This window comes from Lethenteron reissneri, chromosome 11 (genome assembly GCF_015708825.2).
Source record: "Lethenteron reissneri isolate LAM-NWPU_2019-01 chromosome 11, ASM1570882v1, whole genome shotgun sequence".
NCBI lineage: Eukaryota > Metazoa > Chordata > Hyperoartia > Petromyzontiformes > Petromyzontidae > Lethenteron > Lethenteron reissneri.
The window spans coordinates 11939760-11959464 of record NC_083789.1 but is presented as its reverse complement, the minus strand read 5'-3'; the positions used below and the strand labels follow the sequence as shown (position 1 = coordinate 11959464).

The window sequence follows — 19705 nt, the reverse complement described above, 5'->3', positions numbered from 1 at the left end:
TATTTGACACCGCTGCCCAACGCAGTCCCGTCGGTGGAACTCCACCCGGGAGTGATTCTCATGTGCCGACGTCCAACATCGAAAGCCGACCCAAGTGCCTGGGTCGAGCGATTTGTCACCGCCATGCTGTGCTACAAACACGGGGAGCCAGAGTGGCACCGCGGTGGCTAGGAGATGTTGACTCCCTCGCCTGGTATACAGCAGGTCGTGGGTTCGATCCCGACCCCGACGCCTGCTGTATATTTGTAGTTTTCGTGTTTCTCTCCCCATGGTCCCGTGGATTTTTTTTCTCCGGATCCTCCAGTTTTTCCCTCCACATTTAGAATCAGCGCCACGCGTTCAGAGTATTTGGCTGCTGCTATAAATGTCCACGTGATGATGAGCCACTTCGTTGAGCTATCATTTGTGGCCCAGTTTCTTCTGAAAAAGAGCGATATAGCTCAGTGGGCCTTACCTGGTAAAATAAAAAAAATGGTTTCGTTTAGAGTGCCGGGACATGGCCGCCACCCCCACTCCCCGTGCGGGCGGTCCCAGGCGACCCATCCTCTTTCGCTTGTTGCCGAGCGCAGGGCCCAGAGAACCAGGATGCCAAGCGGCCCGCGACCAACAGCACGATTGAGGTTGTAATAGGTGAGAGTAGACACGTGCGTTAAATTGAGCGTGGTTGCGACGATGGTGGTGGTGGTGGTGGGAGGAGGAGGGAATTCCACAGTGGAGCAGCAGTGCACGCGGGAAGCAGCAGACGTCTTGTGACCAGCAGTGTAGTGAGTGGGTGGGTGAGTGAGCGAGTCAGTGGGTCAGTGAGTGAATGGGTGGGTGAGTGGGTGATTGAGCGAGTAAGTGGGTGGGTGGGTGAGTGAGTGGGCGAGTAAGTGGGTGGGTGGGTGAGTGAGTGGGCGAGTGAGTAGGCGTGTTAGTGGACGGGTGAGCGAGCGAGTCAGTCCTCTGCACGGGTGATATCTGATTATATAACCGGGGCGCGCAGGGCAGCACCTTGTCTCGGCACATCAGCCGCGCCGCCGCCGCCGCCGCCACCACCAGCACCACCACTCCCACCTCTCGCCGGCCTCGGTGTGTAGCCCGAAGGTCCCCGCGTGTCACCGTGAGAAATCTCTCTCTCCCCCCACGGCGCACTTCATTATTAATCCCAGGCACTACATCAATCCTCGTCACGCCGGGAATATTAACGCAGGCAACTGCCAGGGGGAGTCCGCTGCTGGAACAAGTCTGAGACACCTCCCTGCGCCCCCCCCCCCCACTCCCCTCCACTCCCCGCAGCGACCGCCGGTGTCTTAAACTTAATAACACTCCGTCAGATGCCGTGCGGGCGCTTTAGCTGCCGAAGAATAATTACCGCTGATAACACGCGAGCGGGCAAGCTGGTGGGCGAGAGCGGGCGAGCGACGTGCTGTGGCTGCGTGCACGACAGAGAGAGAGTGGGGCCGGCCGTGAGGGGGACGAGAGGTTCGCGGTCTCGGAGACTTGCGGGGGGAGGGGGGGGGAGGAGGGGGGGGGGGAGGGGGGGGAGGAGGGGGGGGGGAGGAAGGGGGGAGGAGGGGGGGGGAGGAAGGGGGGAGGAGGGGGGGTAGGGGGGGTTTCTTTCTCTCTCTCGTTCCCGCGTCTGAGACGTGCGTCGAGGCATTGCTGACCGTCTCCTGCCTGGGGCCCCGCAGAAAATTCCGCATTCCTATGGCGGGGGCGAGTCCATCCATACCGCAACCACAGCTGATTCACCTCCCGTTTTATCAACTCCCGGAGAAAGGATGATGGGATTGGGGGGACAACCCTTGACCCAGACTGGGATTTGAACTCGCGACCTCTCCGATTGAGAGTCGCTCCTTCTGCCACTCACTCTGCCGCGTGTTGATGCTGGATATTCCTGAACCCCTCTGGGGACGTTAACAAGATAACGAGAGTGAGAATCGGGGTGAGAGCTCGTTGAAGCGATCAGCTCACACCGTGGTGTGGAGCTGCCACGCGCTCTCTCCGATCGGCACGTTGGCATGACGCGCCGCGTTTGTTGGAGCGCGCACGAGGGATTACGGCGATGGTGCGAGCGAAAGCCAGCACCATCGACGTCAACGCAATGACGACGGCTAACCATTGTTGTTGTTGCCCTCGGGCCTAAGTTTTTGCGCGTGTGCGTAACACGCGCGGGGGGCGGAGGGGGGGCCGGCAGCGAACCGTGGCGCGCCATCGCTGAGACCCTCGCACCAACGAGCCGGTGCCGAGCCGTTGACGGCGCGGTCAGAGCGGGCGGCGAGGGATTACGCAACGCGATTCGCTTTCGCTCGGCCTCCTCGACAACAACGACGGGACGGCCCGTGGAGCTCGCGGCGCGGGAGGAGGATTTTAAACGTTTGGGAGCGATCGAGCAAGGGAACGAAGCACAGCACAAGGCATGAGGTGCTGTGCTTCGTAACCGCTATGCCGTGGTGTTTCCGGAATTTTAGGAAAGGATCGTAAGCTGGGACAAATGGGCCATGCAGTTCAGCGGTCGATCCAGCCTCCCGCCCTCCCCCCATCTCCATTGGTGCACCCGGTGCGGTGTCCGGTCACGGGAGAGATGGAAGATGGGCGGACGAACGGACGTACAAACGGACACGTGGACGAACGAACGCACGGATCGACGGTCAAACGAACGCGAGCAAGGACGACGGTGCTGCTTGGCGATGACCAGAGAGGGGCCTCCCCCCGCTTCCCACCTTTGACGGAGGTGTTGGGCGGCGGCCCCTCGCTGCGGAGGTTCCAGGGCGGGTCGCCGTGGGCCGCGAAGTTGCGGATCTTCAGGTAGCTGATGGTGAGGCGCACGATGGAAGCCTTGTCAAGCTGGCTCGTGATGGCGCCGGGCAGCGGCAGCAGCTTGGCCAGCTCGTAGAACTCGAAGTTCTCCTTGCCGCGCCGCGAGCGCGCCGCGTCGCGCGACTTCTCCTTGCGGACCATCTGCAGCCTGGCGGGTGGGGGGTGGGGGTGAGGGGGGATCAGCGGTTGTCGTTGGCATCGGTAGCATCATCAATATATAATAATCACAAGAATCGTCGTGATAACAACGTCAACTTGTAATGCGTCGTCACCGTTGTCGCGCCCGCCGCACGGTATTAGGTTGAAAACTAATTTCTTGAGAAATTATTGTTGTTGTTGTCGCTGCGTTTCGCTTGCTGTCCTTCCCCCACACCTCCGATTAGCACGAAAGAAGTTCGACATACGTACTACGTAAGTATCCACTCATCGCTCCCGTACAGAGGGAGGGAGAGAGGGAGGACGACTCAGAAGCGCCAGGAGGAGGGACCACATACAAGAAGTGGGAAGGCAGCAGCAGCAGTGGCAGCAGCAGCCACGCGGCTCCACCAACAATTCTCCAAGCTCTGCAGTCCTCTACACACGAAGGTGTTATCGCCCAATTGATGTGGGAGGAAACTAGAGCACCCGGAGGAAACCCACACGTGCGAGGGGGAAACACTCTATCCCATACAGACGGAACACAGTTGGGAGTCAGTAGGATCGGCACAATCGGTAGCATCAGCGCCTTCAGCGTCACGAGAAGTGTCAGCACCGTCAGCATCGTCAGCAGCATAATCCCCATCATTACTACACCATCATCATCACTACTTCATTACTATCATTACCATCATTGCCACATTCACTATACAATCGTTATCATCACTATCATTACCTTAATCACTACATCATCACTATCATCACTACTATCATCACTACTATCATCACCACCATCACTATACAATCGCCAACATCACGATCATCGCAATCGTTACTACACCATCGCCAACATCACTATCATCACCATCATCACTACACCATCGCCATCATTACTACACCATCGCCCTCATAACTATACCATCGCCATCATCACTATCATCGCCATCATCACTATAATTACCATCATCACGACACCATCACCATCATCACCATCATCACTATAATCGCCACCATCACTACACCATCGCCACCATCACTATCATCACCAACATCACGGCCCCATGCGGTGGCGGTAACGGCCACTCACACGGCTCGGAGGGCCGTCCGTGGCCAAAGTGGCGGTGCAGCCGAGGGCGGGGTCGGAGTGAGCCCCCCCCCACCCCCCCCCGGGTCCCCCTTCATCTCAACAACAACAACCAGCGGCCGCGCCAGGCAGCTCGGCACGTCGACTACGAGCGTGGCCCCCCCCCCCACGCGAAGCCCCCTACCCCCCACCCCCCCGCGAAGAGCTCTCGCTCCGACCGCCCAACTCCAGCAGCGCACGAATGTCGTGGGTCCAGGGGTGGGGGGGGGGGGAGACTATGGGGGCGACTGACCCCCTCCCTTCAAGACGGCAACAATTGATAGTGTTTCACCGATATTTACTAATTAGAATATAGCGAGGGATTATTTTTTATTATTATTCATGTAGGGCTCTATTTAAAAATATGTATATTTTGGGACTGCCCCACCCGAAACGCGGGCGGTGGGGGTCGATTGACCACTCACAAAGGTGTTTGGGTGAGATCGCGTTATTTATAAATGTGTCGCAACCCTCCACCACCCGACACGGCCAATCAGTAAAAAAGCAATGTGTCACGTTGACAAAAGACAAATAGTTCACTACTTTAGCCCACCGGTGTGTTGAGTGAATCCACAACATTTACAATTTTTGAGTAGTACGACGTTTCGCTGGTAATTACATCAACCAGCATCATCAGGCGATTTGCCAGAATAGTGAAGCCCTCCACCTGCTCCCGGTCTTAAATAGAGCAGCAGCAGGGTGACGCCATCATTTAACCCAATCTGATTGGCCGTGTCGGTGGTGGAGGGTTGCTACACATTTTAAATAACCCGATCTAACCCAAAAAGCTTTATTATGAGTAATATTGGTCGTGAAAGCCTACGTGTTAAATCGATTGACCGGCTCAGACGTCACCCGCCCCCTGACGTCAGCCACGGGAATCGAACTCGGGCGCGCGTGGTTGACCGGCGCGGCACTTTGCGGAGCGGCCGAGTCACCACGGCCGTTCGGCGGCCTCGCCGCCCGCGTGCCATTGCGTTACTCACGACGACGGCGACACGGAGGCATCGACCGGCCGCGTGCCCACGGGCGTGGGATTTACGAGTTTTCATCGCCTCTGTCTGGCGGCTTCGGCCGTCGTGGTCAGCGGTCGGTTTGCAGCCGAGCGGCGCGCGCGCTCATCACGGTGGGGGAGCACACTGCCAAGTCTCGCGTGGCAGTGTTGCAGTAAACCCTCGCTATTCACGAGTTCTGGATTCGCAAGGTTCGCACATTGGCGAGGTACAAAATGGGAAAAAATACATCAACACCTGGTAAGGCCCCACTGAGCTGTGTAGCTCTTTTTCAGAAGCGACCTGTGGCTGCCACAAATGAAATCCAAATCAAGTGGCTCATAATCACGTGGAAATGTAATAGCAGCAGCTTAAACGCTCTAAAGGCGTGACGTTGATTCTAAATGTGGAGGGAAAAAACCAGAGGAGCCGGAAGGAAATCCACGCGACCACGGGGAGAGAGAGATGCGCAAAACCCGAAATATACAACAGGCGTCGTCATGGTCGGTATCGAACCCACGACCTCGTGCGTACCAGGCGAGGGAGTTAACATCTCGCCACTGTTCCCTATCCGCGACCCGCCGGACTCCAGCGTTCGCGAGTGTACGCCCTGGCGCCAGGCCACCGACACCGAGGAGTTGCGCGCAGAATGTTAAATCCGACACCGTGTGGGATGATTAGGCGCGCCACCTCGGCTGCCTGCGAATTAGGTACCAACCTTGCAGCTCCTCTGAACTGGCTATTGTGCATTTCGACTTTATTGCCCTTAATCCTGCCTCCCAAGCGTCCGACGAGAGAGGGAGAGTGCCTCTTGCACTTTCCTCTCTCACTCCATCTCCCGAATTCCTCGCCACCACCACCACCACCACCTCGTCCATCGTCGTCAAGAGGAGCACGGTTGGCTACGTAGGGTGCAAAAGAAGTTCAACATACATAAAAAAAACACTTCGTTCTTTACAATCTATGATTTATTTATTGTCGTCATTTTTTATTAAAAATGTACCATTTCCACCGCTATGTTACCTCGTACCAGGAACGTAACCACATTGTATTGTATAGTACGGCTCTCTATGCGAGTCCATGGCTCCCCGTGTGAGTATGTGAATACACGAGTCTCTATGTGAGCTTGCGGTTCTCTATGTGAGCTTCCGCGTCTCCACGTGAGTCTACTACAATCTAATTGTAGTAGTTTACTTCGTTTTGATTTTGTCACCTGGGTGACCCAGGTCAGTCATGCTTGCAACCGAGATGACATCCTGCATGGGTGTGAGTGCCGAGTTCTCACCTCAACACACAAAATAAACGTGGCCCTGTGGCCAACACGCAAACTCCAAATATTCAACAGGCGATTCCGACCCTGACGATGCCTGCTGTATGTTGGGAGTTTACGTGTCTCTCTCTCTCTCCCCGTGGTCGCGTGGATTTTTCTCCGGGACCTCCGGTTTTTACCCCCTCCACATTTGCCATCAACATCCACGCGTTCACGATGTAGATTCTAAACGTGGACATTCCCAGCGGCATTTTGGCCGCTCTAGAAGTCCACGCCACGATAAGCCAGTTCGGCGAGCCATCACTTGCGACCGCCAGGTCGGGTCTGACAAAGAGCTACGGAGCTCGGCATGGGACGCCTCACCTGGGAAATGAAAAAACAAAAATAATTTGCCGAAATAGTTCAAGTGCAACCACCACGGTTTGTGCGACGCGCACTCTCCCTCCCCAGGCTCTCGCTCGGCCACGGTCGCCCGCCCCACCCCCCCGGGGCGCCGGGCACGGGGGGACCGCGTCTCCAGCGGCACGACGCGTCTCCACGTTCGCACGATGCCGATCGCCGCGCCGTCGGACGAGTTTGTGACAAGATCCGACCGCGTGCGTCCGGTGCTCGCCGAGCTGCATGGGCTTCCGGTTGCCGAACGAACACGTCGTTATGAGGTCGCGCCCGTTGCACGCAAAGTTGCTTGCCACAAATGAACCACACAATGCGTTGCTGACCATCATCGCACGAACTGCGGTCATCCTCGCTTGTGGCTCGCCATCGAACAAAGGCGGTGGTCACCGCATCGCGCGGCGCTTTCAGATGCGCTTTTGCGCCCGTCTCGAACGCTCCTCCTTCCGATATTAGGAAGCCACTGGAGCTATGCACTTTTAAAGCATCGAGATTGAAAAAGAACATTTTTAAAACTTATTTTTTCATTTAGTTTGTTGATGGTTGGTTACGTAGAGTGCGAAAGAAGTTCAACACACATACACCGGAGACCTGGACTACCGAAAGCACCCGAGATGCAGTTAAAAATGTTTCGTCTCGGCTACGGCAAAAATGACCAACGTCAACGCCGTGCCCGCTGCCTGACGACGCGAGACTTTGATGTCGACCGTCCCACGCGGGCGACCGTCGCAAGGGAAGGGCCCCGGGGTCTCGGCGGGGACCTCGCGCGCGTCGACAAAGGGCAGCGAAGACCCGCGGATCCTTTGTGAGCGACGCCGCCGCACGAGCCGCTCTCCTTCCACGCGCTCGACGTTCCCGCACACGCACAACGCTCCCTCACGCTCCCTCATGTCCCCTCACGCTCCCTCAGGCTCCTTCACGCACAGCGCTCCCTCATGTCCCCTCACGCACAACGTTCCCTCACGCGGAACCCTCCCTCACGCTCCCTCACGCACAGCGCTCCCTCACGCTCCCTCAGGCTCCCTCAAGCGCACAATGCCCGCTGCTCCCTCGCGCCCCATGCTCCAGCGTGGGTCACCTGTTGCGACGCGACTGCTCTGCTGATCTCAGTTGGCATTGAAATAAAAACAAAACAGAACAGAGTTGAGTTGAGCCACTCGTCGCGCTTGTTCTGACAATGACGGAACGAGAGCAGCGAGGGGACGAAGGGGGTGAGGGCAGTGAGGGAATGAGGGGTGCGAGAGAGTGAGGGGAGCGAGGGGATAGAGGGGATAGAGAGAAGAGAGGGGAGCGAGGGAGCGAGGGGTGTGAGGGGATAGAGGGGATAGAGGGGTGTGAGGGGATAGAGGGGAGCGAGGGAGTGAGGGTGCCCTCCGCGGGGTGGGCGGTGTTCGTTGCATGCGGTTGCATCAGCGGAGCGGCGGAGTAAAGTCCCCCGCTCTTATCACGGAGCCACAACTTCCAGAGTGGTGCTCATTACAACAACACCAATCACACTCCTCCTCCCCGGGCATCGTTCTCGACGACGTCCGACGTTTCCCCCCGCGTGCCGGGGGGCTTCTTCAGCAGTGAAACGAAACGCGGCACGGAAGAATCTCCCAGCCCCGCGGAGTGCGCGTGAACGTTGGACGCCGAGCCGCACGCACACCAGTGCAGCACAACCCGCACACCAGTGCAGCACAACCCGCACACCAGTGCAGCACAACACGCACACCAGTGCAGCACAACCCGCACACCAGTGCAGCACAACCCGCACACCAGTGCAGCACAACCCGCACACCAGTGCAGCACAACCCGCACACCAGTGCAGCACAACACGCACACCAGTGCAGCACAACCCGCACACCAGTGCAGCACAACCCGCACACCAGTGCAGCACAACACGCACACCAGTGCAGCACAACACGCACACCAGTGCAGCACAACCCGCACACCAGTGCAGCACAACCCGCACACCAGTGCAGCACAACACGCACACCAGTGCAGCACAACCCGCAAACCACACTGCGGAGGTTAACCAAGCCAAATAGCTTTTATAATTTCAAGTTTGTAGCAAAAAAACAATTTACAACTTGTCTTTACTTTAAGCGTAGCGCTCAGTTTACACGTGATTAAATTAACTAATGACAGGTGAATTAAAATAATAACAGGGATTTAATTTTCCCTGTCGCTCCGACGAAGGAATGATCTCTGGTGAGTAGATAAGACTCAGCCCGGTCACCAATGGCTGCACAAGAACAAACCATCGACTTAAAATAGCTTCGGTACTCAATTTGACTAAATTTCAGATTTCTAAATTAAAAATATCTCTTTGACCGCACGCAGATGTTCGGAGCCATACCCTGGCTCGCCCTGGCTCGCCCTGGCCACGCACAAAACCGTCCACTGTTCCATCTGTTCCATCTGCATGGGATAGAACGTTGCCCCCTTTCACGCGCGCGCTTTGTCTGGGTGCTTCGATTTCCCACCACGTGTCCAGACATTCATTGGCCGAGAACATCCGAAATGTGGAGGGACCGCAGAGCTTCGGCAATAGTTGGCACCCAAGCTGGCTGCCGCCTGATGATGCTTGTTGTCATCACCACCGGCGAAACGCCGTACACTCCAATTGCAAATGTTGCAGGTTTACTCTCCAACACACCGGTGTGCCGAACTGGTTACGAGACAAACCTTGGTAATTGGCTGTGTCCGGTGGTGGCGTGTTTAACGACACATTTATATTTGTTTTATCGCGATCTTACCCCCAAAAGCCCCCTCTATTTTGGATGTCATCATCATCATCTTCTTGGCTTCACTGGAAAAGCAGACGGCCATGACGAGAGCTCTGGGCGCTCTCACCTCGATGTGCGAATGACAACAGAATAACAATCACCGCGACGCAGTTTGACTTGGTACTCCGTGCTCTGCGCGAAGAGCATACGAGGTCGCTTCACAATACACAAACTCAAACCCGGAGAATACTCAAAACCTCTGGCCAATCAATACTAAAAACCACTGACCAATCGATAATCAAAACCACTGGCCAATCAATAATCAAAACCACTGGCCAATCGATAATCAAAACCACTGGCCAATCGATAATCAAAACCACTGGCCAATCGATAATCAAAACCACTGGCCAATCAATAAAACCACTGGCCAATCAATAACCACAAGCAGTGGCCACTCACTCAGCCACTCAGTTACCCACCTCACTCTCTCACCACTCCATTCAGCCACTCACTCAGCCACCCCCGTTCGACTGCTGCGCCTGCGACGTCCAAAGTGACGGGGGGGGGGCGCCCTGCTTCCGCAGTGCGCCCCCCCCCCCTTCTCATTTGAAACGACTTCGAGGAACCAACGAGATATTCTTTCGGTAAATCAATAAAAAGTAGTAATTTTTTTTTTTACCAATCTACGCGACTTTACCGAAAGACCCAAAGAATGTGAATTCCTGCACTCACGAAAGCTTCATAGTCAAGATTGAATCAACAAGAGTTGGGAAATTCGCCAATCCCAACGTGCGACTGCGTAAAGTCGACCCACCCCCCCTGAGGACACGAAGAAGGCCTCAGGAGGCACCACGCGGGGAGTGCAACAGTCACGACCACGGTCGGAACGGGGTGCTGGAACGGGGGCGTTGGAACGGGGGTTAGAACCGGGGCGTTAGAACGGGGCGTTGGAACGGGGGCATTGGAACGGGGGCGTTGGAACGGGGCGTTAGAACCGGGGCGTTGGAACGGGGGCGTTGGAACGGGGGCGTTGGAACGGGGCGTTGGAACGGGGAAGTTGGAACGGGGCGTTAGAACGGGGAAGTTGGAATGGGGGCGTTGGAACGGGGCGTTGGAACGGGGGCGTTGGAACGAGGGCGTTGGAACGGGGCGTTGGAACGGGGAAGTTGGAACGGGGCGTTAGAACGGGGTAGTTGGAATGGGGGCGTTGGAACGGGGCGTTGGAACGGGGAAGTTGGAACGGGGCGTTAGAACGGGGTAGTTGGAACGGGGGCATTGGAATGAGGGCGTTGGAACGGGGCGTTGGAACGGGGGCGTTGGAACGGGGCGTTGGAACGGGGAAGTTGGAACGGGGCGTTAGAACGGGGTAGTTGGAACGGGGGCGTTGGAACGGGGGCGTTTGAACGGGGGCGTTGGAACGGGGGCGTTCGAGCGACCCAGCGCGTTACCACTCCGCCCGGAAAAGGTCTCCCCCACCGCCCACCGCCCGTGATCTCCGTCTTGATGAAGCATCGGCAATGAAAGCGGCGGCGTGGCGAGCTTCACTGGGCAGACACCAGACACAACAACAATGTCTTTATCTGGGCCACGACGAGGAGGAGGGTGGGGGGGGGTTCGACCCTCACACCCTCCCCTGGCTGGGCTCCCTCTGTGAGGCCGTGAAGGCCCGGCACAATGCAGGCGCGGAGTTGTTCCCTCTCCCACGCGCCGTGAATAATTACTCTTCCCGCGCCGGTATTGAAATATTACGAGGTGGGGGCGGGGGCGTCTGCCTGGAATGGGGGCGGTGGGAGATGAGGAGGGATGGGGGATCATGGATGGTGGAGGTGGGGGGGTCTCTTCTGTCTGTGTGCAAACATGCACGGTCACTCGCTCCCCACCGCCCACGACCCTTGACCCTAACTCTGACCCCTGCGTGTAGTCCCGCGGTCACAGCCGTGACCCCCGGGCCCACCGCCCCGGCGTGACCTCCTCCTGACCAATCACCCGCAACTCCGATGAGCACGGTTGACTACGTACGGTGCGAAAGAAGTTTAACACACGACACTACACACAGATGATACATCCCTGGCAATGCCGCAAGACTCCACATTCTGGATCCACCCCACAAGAGGGGGAGGGGGATGGGGGGGGGTATAACCACACCACCTCCACCATAACCACACCACCTCCACCACAACCACCCCACCTCCACCACAACCACCCCACCTCCACCACAACCACCCCACCGCCACCACAACCACCCCACCGCCACCACACCACCTCCACCGTAACCACACCACCCTCCACCACAACCACAACACCTCCACCACAACCACCCAACCTCCACCATAACCACACCACCTCCACCACAACCACCCCACCTCCACCATAACCACACCACCTCCACCATTATTACACCACCTCCACCATAACCAAACCAAACCACCTCCACCGTAACCACACCACCTCCACCATAACCACATCACCTCCACCACAACCACCTCCACCATAACCACATCACCTCCACCACAACCACCTCCACCATAACCACACCACCTCCACCACAACCACCCCACCTCCACCACAACCACCCCACCTCCACCACAACCACCCCACCGCCACCACAACCACCCCACCGCCACCACAACCACCCCACCGCCACCACAACCACCCCACCGCCACCACACCACCTCCACCGTAACCACACCACCCTCCACCACAACCACAACACCTCCACCACAACCACCCAACCTCCACCATAACCACACCACCTCCACCACAACCACCCCACCTCCACCATAACCACACCACCTCCACCATTATTACACCACCTCCACCATAACCAAACCAAACCACCTCCACCGTAACCACACCACCTCCACCATAACCACATCACCTCCACCACAACCACCTCCACCATAACCACATCACCTCCACCACAACCACACCACCTCCACCATAACCACACCACCTCCACCATAACCACATCACCTCCACCACAACCACACCACCTCCACCATAACCACCCCACCTCCACCACAACCACACCACCTCCACCATAACCACATCACCTCCACCACAACCACCTCCACCATAACCACACCACCTCCACCATAACCACACCACCTCCACCATAACCACACCACCTCCACCATAACCACCCCACCTCCACCACAACCACACCACCTCCACCACAACCACCTCCACCATAACCACACCACCTCCACCATAACCACACCACCTCCACCATAACCACACCACCTCTAGCACGGACCCCGTTAGGCTGATGGCAGGGGGTGGGTGGACATTGTGGGGGTCTCTCAGCTTGGGGGGGGAGGGGCTGTGTGGGAACGCGCCTCCGTTGCGCGCGACTCGGCTGCGAGAGGCTCGAGTCAGAGTCCTGGGCGGTGCGGCCACCGCCACGGCCACGGCACATCGAGTGACACGCGGTGAGGCTCGTGGGAGGATTTGGCTGCGATACACTTCCACGTGATAAGCCACTTTGCTGAGCAATCATTTGTGGCCAGGTCGCTCCTGAAAAATACGTTAATACCTCAGTGGGCTTTAGCCTGGCAAGATAAAAAAGAAAGAAAGTTGTTTTTGTACATTTGTTGAAGTGATTTGTTTACCTTTCCTATACTCTGTCCTCCTGTCGTGTTTTTGTTGTTGTTGCACTGTTTGTTGTTGCAACTTTCCGACCCCGTGCCCCTACTGGAGCTTCATAGCTCATCGGATTCCTCCTGCAGTAACAAATAAACATTCCGATCCTGATGAATGTTGACAGCGCGCGCCGGGACATCGCTCGGCTGTCGTCACGGCGCTCTCGGCCGTGACGATCAAAGCACCGAGCAAGGGTTCGCAACGTGAAGCGATCGGCTGGCCGCGTTGGAGAGCCGAAACCAACGCAGAGCGCAGGTACACGTGTGCAGGGTACGCGTGCGCAGGGTACGCGTGTCGGGGCGGTGTGGCGAGCCTGAGGCAGCTCCCTGCGCTGGTATTTTAATTCCTCCCAGGGGAGCAGGGGGAGGCGGCGGCCCCGTTCTCGCTTGAGTGATACGCAGCGAGTGATACGTGCAAGTGATACGTGCGAGTGTGGAACTGGGTTTCTGTGTCATCGGCTGATCCCCCTCCATCCCATTAATCTTCACCCTCCGGATATTCCTACTCTGTTTCCCCTATTCATCCCCTATTCATACCCTATTCATCCCCTATTCATCCTCCTCCCTTCCCTCAACCCCAACCCCTCCCCCCTCCCTCCGGCTATTCCTCCTCCTCCTCACAAAATCCGCCCCCTGGCAGTGAGCAGCGCCCTCCAGCCTGTGTGGTGGTCGAGAACGGCCCGCGGAAGGAGACACCGCGGGGCTACTTCCGAGACCACCACCCACGCCCCCCCCCCCTCCTCCTCCTATTTAGTTTTATTCCGCTTCACACGCCACGCGGCATCGTTGGCTGGAGATGAATGTTCATCACATTGGCAGTCGCGATGATATTCCCTTCCCGGCGAGGGAGGGAGAGAGGGAGATGGACGAGGTTTGGTCAAATTTGGCGCCAAACGGAATGCGGCGGCGGCGGCGGCGACCCCAACGTGCACACAGCCTGGCACAAGCGCCGTGGCAGCGATTGGCGGTTGTTGCGGTCGATACACACAATCGTTTGCCGACGCTGCTGCTGAGTTGTACGTATGCACGTTGAACTTCTTTCGCGCCGTACGTCGCCAAACGTGCTCATCGGAGTTGGCAGTGGTGCACAATTAACGATAGCGACACTCGACGCGTTCGGAAAAAATATCGATGATTGGCGACGTTTCAGGCAATGGCCCTCCTTCACAGAGCATGTGCTACGAACATGAGACGCAAAGAGCCGTTGCCCAAAACGTCGTCTCTTGTATATTCTTCGGATGAAGGTCACGCGGTGGTCTTGACGGACGCTGTCGAGCCGACGTGTTCTTGTCGTCGTCGTCGTCGTCGGTGACGGGGCTGAGGTCACCAACCGAGCAGCCCGTTCCACCGCGGCTGGATTCAGGCCTCGAACCCTCTCGACTCCCTGGGGCCGCTCGGGCCGCCCCCCCCCCCCAGGTGCGTGACGTCATTTATGGACGGCCCCATATCAAAATAAAAAACGCAGAAGTTCTGAAGTGGCTGCTGCTGTGATTGGGAATGAGCGTCGCCGCCTTTTGAACGCGAGATGACGCGCGCACCACGGCAAAGGAAGATTTTGGCGTCGCCGTCGCCGGGATGGATTCTCTCCTAGCGGCAAGACAGAGAGATGGGTTCCGCAAATCTCAAAGCGCAACGCCGCTGCACCCCCCCCCCCCCGGGGACATGGAACTTCCCCTAAAGGTGGCTGGGCGGTACCCCGGAGGTCAGAGACAATGAGCAGCCGACACCGCGAGGGCCGGGGGTGTGAATCCAGGTTTTCACCGCGGCCAGCGATTCAAACCGGGGTCTTCAAGCGAAGGTCGCCTCAGCCCGGTCAAACCAGAGACTCGCACGGAGACCCGCAGAGATCCACAGAAGGCACACAGAGACCCGCACATTGACGCAGAGGCCAGTAGACTTGCATGGACTGAGTTGTAATTAAACAAGTGTAGCCAGTTGATGGTCTTCTCAGCCCGGTCACCGATGTCAAACGTCACCGGTTATTTCCCGTTCAATTCAGTATGGAATATCGCTCATCTCCTGTTAACGGTCCTGAGCCTGTTCTAAGGAAATTCCACATTTGTATGGCAGGGGCGAGTCTTCCCTTAGAACAACCGCCGGGAACGTCCCCACACCGGACGCACGCTGGGCCACGTCCTCCCTGGCACCGGGTCGTGAACTCACAACTGTCGCACCGCGCGGCCGCCCTCTCCGCCACCGACACACACAAAACAAAACCTCGTTCAACGGTGCTCTTCATGTTGCTGTTGGTGCTGCTGCTGTTGCTTTATAACCTTGGCTGATTTCCAGCTCCGAGAACGAAAACATTCAGCGTTTGATCGGCATGCACCGAAGAAGCACTCATGAGCAGGGCACGCACGGCAGGTGCGGGCTGCCGTGCGGTGGCCATGGGACGGTTACGCAATGCCTCCCCACCCCCTCGCTCCCCCGGGGGAGCCTTCACCGGCACACAGGGTGATGCACCGCTCGCTGCAAGCGCGCCTGCGTTGGAGCGCTGCGATGCCAATTTGAAGAGGCACGGTGATTGGAACGACGCGGTTTGGTTCTACAGATTGAGTGAGTGGAGTTTGTGTGCTCTCTCTACCCCTGTTCTACAGAGTGAGTGGAGGTTGTGTGTTCTCTCTACCACTGTTCTACAGAGTGAGTGGAGTTTGTGTGTTCTCTCTACCCCTGTTCTACAGAATGAGTGGAGTTTGTGTGTTCTCTCTACCCCTGTTCTACAGAGTGAGTGGAGTTTGTGTGTTCTCTCTACCCCTGTTCTACAGAGTGAGTGGAGTTTGTGTGTTCTCTCTACCCCTGTTCTACAGAGTGAGTGAGTGGAGTTTGTGTATTCTCTCTACCCTTGTTCTACAGAGTGAGTGGAGTGTGTGTGCTCTCTCTACCCCTGTTCTACAGAGTGAGTGGAGTTTGTGTGTTCTCTCTACCCCTGTTCTACAGAGTGAGTGAGTGGAGTTTGTGTATTCTCTCTACCCCTGTTCTACAGAGTGATTGGAGGTTGTGTGTTCTCTCTACCCCTGTTCTACAGAGTGAGTGGAGGTTGTGTGTTCTCTCTACCCCTGTTCTACAGAGTGAGTAGAGTTTGTGTATTCTCTCTACCCCTGTTCTACAGAGTGAGTGGAGTTTGTGTATTCTCTCTACCCCTGTTCTACAGAGTGAGTGGAGGTTGTGTGTTCTCTCTACCCCTGTTCTACAGAGTGAGTGGAGGTTGTGTGTTCTCTCTACCCCTGTTCTACAGAGTGAGTAGAGTTTGTGTATTCTCTCTACCCCTGTTCTACAGAGTGAGTAGAGTTTGTGTGTTCTCTCTACCCCTGTTCTACAGAGTGAGTGGAGGTTGTGTGCTCTCTCTACCCATGTTCTACAGAGTGAGTGAGTGGAGGTTGTGTATTCTCTCTACCCATGTTCTACGGAGTGAGTGAGTGGTGGTTGTGTATTCTCTCTACACATGTTCTACAGGGTGAGAGGAGTTTGTGTGTCTCTCTACCCCTGTTCTACAGGGTGAGGGGAGTTTGTGTGCTCTCTCTACCCCTGTTCTACAGAGTGAGTGGAGGTTGTGTGTTCTCTCTACCCCTGTTCTACAGAGTGAGTGAGTGGAGGTTGTGTGCTCTCTCTACCCCTGTTCTACAGAGTGAGTGAGTGGAGGTTGTGTGCTCTCTCTACCCATGTTCTACAGGGTGAGAGGAGTTTGTGTGTCTCTATGGGTCTCTGTGTATCTCTGTGGGTCTCTACATTTGTGTATGTGTCCATGTGGGAAGCGGTGGTGTAGTGGTTAGCGCGCTGCGCTACAAACCCGGCCGTCCGACTTCGATTCCCGCTCACGGTCAACTCCGGTGACGATTATCTGAATCGGTCCTGGGCCTCCCCTATGTCGACTCAGCCTCAAATAAATACCTGGTGTGCGGTGTGTAAACATCGCCACTGGGGAAACAAAGGCGGCCGGGCGTGGTGCTGGCCACCCATCTCCTCGTGTGCCGTGGCGGCCTTCATAGGTGCTCGCTAACAGCACTTGGCCCAACAGTCTGTGACGTGCATACGGGGGATCTTTGTCTTTTGCCTCTGTTGCATCTCCCTCTCTGTGTCTCTATGGATTTACCACACGGGCTGCAGCTGGGGTTGCATGCCCACGACCACATACAGCTTATATCAAGACCAAGATCCTTGCAAATGCGATTTTTTTTCATGCGATGAGTCAGCAGGGCTGGCACCCGGAATTTGCAGGCAGGCGGGTCGGACCGCGGGCGATCTGTGTCCACGGGCGTCCACGCTGTCCCCACGACGGGACCGGGGCCTACCAGGGCCTACCGGGGCCAGGTTCACCCGTGCTGACTGCAGTTTCCTTGCTCGAGTTAAAAAGTCTCGCGAGCCAAAACGCCACTTCCGTTCGCGGACGGTGAACACAAAAGATGCTTTGCGGAAAGAAAAACGAAAACTAAATTGGTCAAAAGAGTGGGGGCCCAGACGAGACGGCTGGGATGAGAGATGGAGCAAGGTGACCCCGCGGGCACGGCAGCGACTCCAGACGGAGACCCAACATCAGTTCCACTGACGCAAGACGAGCCCACCACAACGCCACCAACACCTCCACCACAACGCCACCACAACCACAACACAACCCCACCACAACACAATCCCAACACAACTCCACCACAACCACAACACGATCCCACCACAACTCCACCACAACGCACACCAACACCCACACCGCAACTCCACCACAACGCCACCAACATCCCCACCGCAACTCCACCACAACGCCACCAACACCCCCACCAAAACTCCACCACAACTCACACCAACACCCCCATCACAACAACGACTCCACCGCAACGTCATCACAACCACAACGCCACCAACATCCCCACCACAACTCCAAAGACAAAGATCCCCCGTAAAGCCTTAACAGACTGTCGGATGCAAGTGCCGTTAGTGAGACCCTACGAAGGCCAGGACGGCATCACCAAGCCCGGCCGCCTTTGTCTCCCATTTGGCGATGCTTACACACCGCATAAGGTACTCATTTGAGGCTGTGTCGACCTAGGGGAGGCCCAGCACCGGTTCAGATAAAGGTCACCGGTGTTGGCCGTGAGAGAGAATCGAACCCGGGTCGCCGGGTTCGTAGCGCAGCGTAGCGCTAACCACTACGCCACCGCTCCCTCCCGCGTGTCCACCGGGCATCTCGATTGTCACTCCACGTGGCCGTCGCCCACGCACGGACTTGCGACGCCGATGGCTTCGATACGGCACGGTGCGGCACGACACCCACGGCACGCACACACCGCACGACACCCACTGGGCACACGACACGCACAGACCGCACAACACGCACGATACGCACGCACGGCGAATCACGTGGTTTGAGGTTTGTATGCGTGGTACAATACAATTCGCGTGATCCTCCAGCCACTAGACGCCGCTATGATTATTATTAGTATTTACTGGACAACAACTTCCCCCCCTCCCCACCAAATAAATACCTGAAGCAAGCAAGGAGCCCCGAATCGTTACAAGAGCATCATCAGTCACGCGACCAAACAATCTCCAAGTGACAGAAACACTCATCGATCGGACCTCGTACACGGGTGAACACACCTAGACACGCGTGAACACGCCTAGACACGCGTGAACACACCCAGACACGCGTGAACACACCCAGACACGCGTGAACACACCCAGACACGCGTGAACACACCTAGTGAACACGCCCAGACACACCTAGTGAACACACCTAGACACACGTGAACACACCCAGACACGCGTGAACACACCTAGTGAACACGCCCAGACACACCTAGTGAACACACCTAGACACACGTGAACACACCTAGACACGTGAACACACCTAGACACGCGTGAACACACCTAGACACGCGTGAACACACCTAGACACGCGTGAAAACACCTAGACACGCGTGAACACACCCAGACACGCGTGAACACACCTAGTGAACACGCCCAGACACACCTAGTGAACACACCTAGACACGCGTGAACACACCTAGACACGCGTGAACACACCCAGACACGCGTGAACACACCTAGTGAACACGCCCAGACACACCTAGTGAACACACCTAGACACACGTGAACACACCTAGACACGTGAACACACCTAGACACGCGTGAACACACCTAGTGAACACGCCCAGACACACCTAGTGAACACACCTAGACACACGTGAACACACCTAGACACACGTGAACACACCTAGACACGCGTGAACACACCTAGACACACGTGAACACACCTAGACACGCGTGAACACACCTAGACACGCGTGAACACACCTAGTGAACACGCCCAGACACACCTAGTGAACACACCTAGACACACGTGAACACACCTAGACACGCGTGAACACACCTAGACACACGTGAACACACCTAGACACGCGTGAACACACCTAGTGAACACGCCCAGACACACCTAGTGAACACACCTAGACACACGTGAACACACCTAGACACACGTGAACACACCTAGACACGCGTGAACACACCTAGACACGCGTGAACACACCTAGACACACGTGAACACACCTAGACACGCGTGAACACACCTAGACACACGTGAACACACCTAGACACACGTGAACACACCTAGACACGCGTGAACACACCTAGACACGCGTGAACACACCTAG

The 19705-nt window shown here is 56.6% G+C and overlaps 1 protein-coding gene across 5 annotated transcripts in view; it reads right to left on the bottom strand.

The window, feature by feature from the left end:
• The window catches only part of LOC133341460 (neuronal PAS domain-containing protein 3-like), a 67408-nt gene that overhangs the window by 36227 nt on the left and 11476 nt on the right, over window positions 1-19705 (bottom strand). For 4 of the 5 annotated variants that reach the window (XM_061550114.1, XM_061550111.1, XM_061550112.1 and 1 more), the window contains one exon: window positions 2706-2950. In XM_061550114.1, coding sequence (XP_061406098.1) covers window positions 2706-2943 — 238 coding nt within the window. In that variant the 5' untranslated portion in view covers window positions 2944-2950. Of the gene's footprint in view, window positions 1-2705; window positions 2951-7793; window positions 7884-19705 lie in introns of those variants that run through there. The other variant, XM_061550113.1, reaches the window with a different exon arrangement.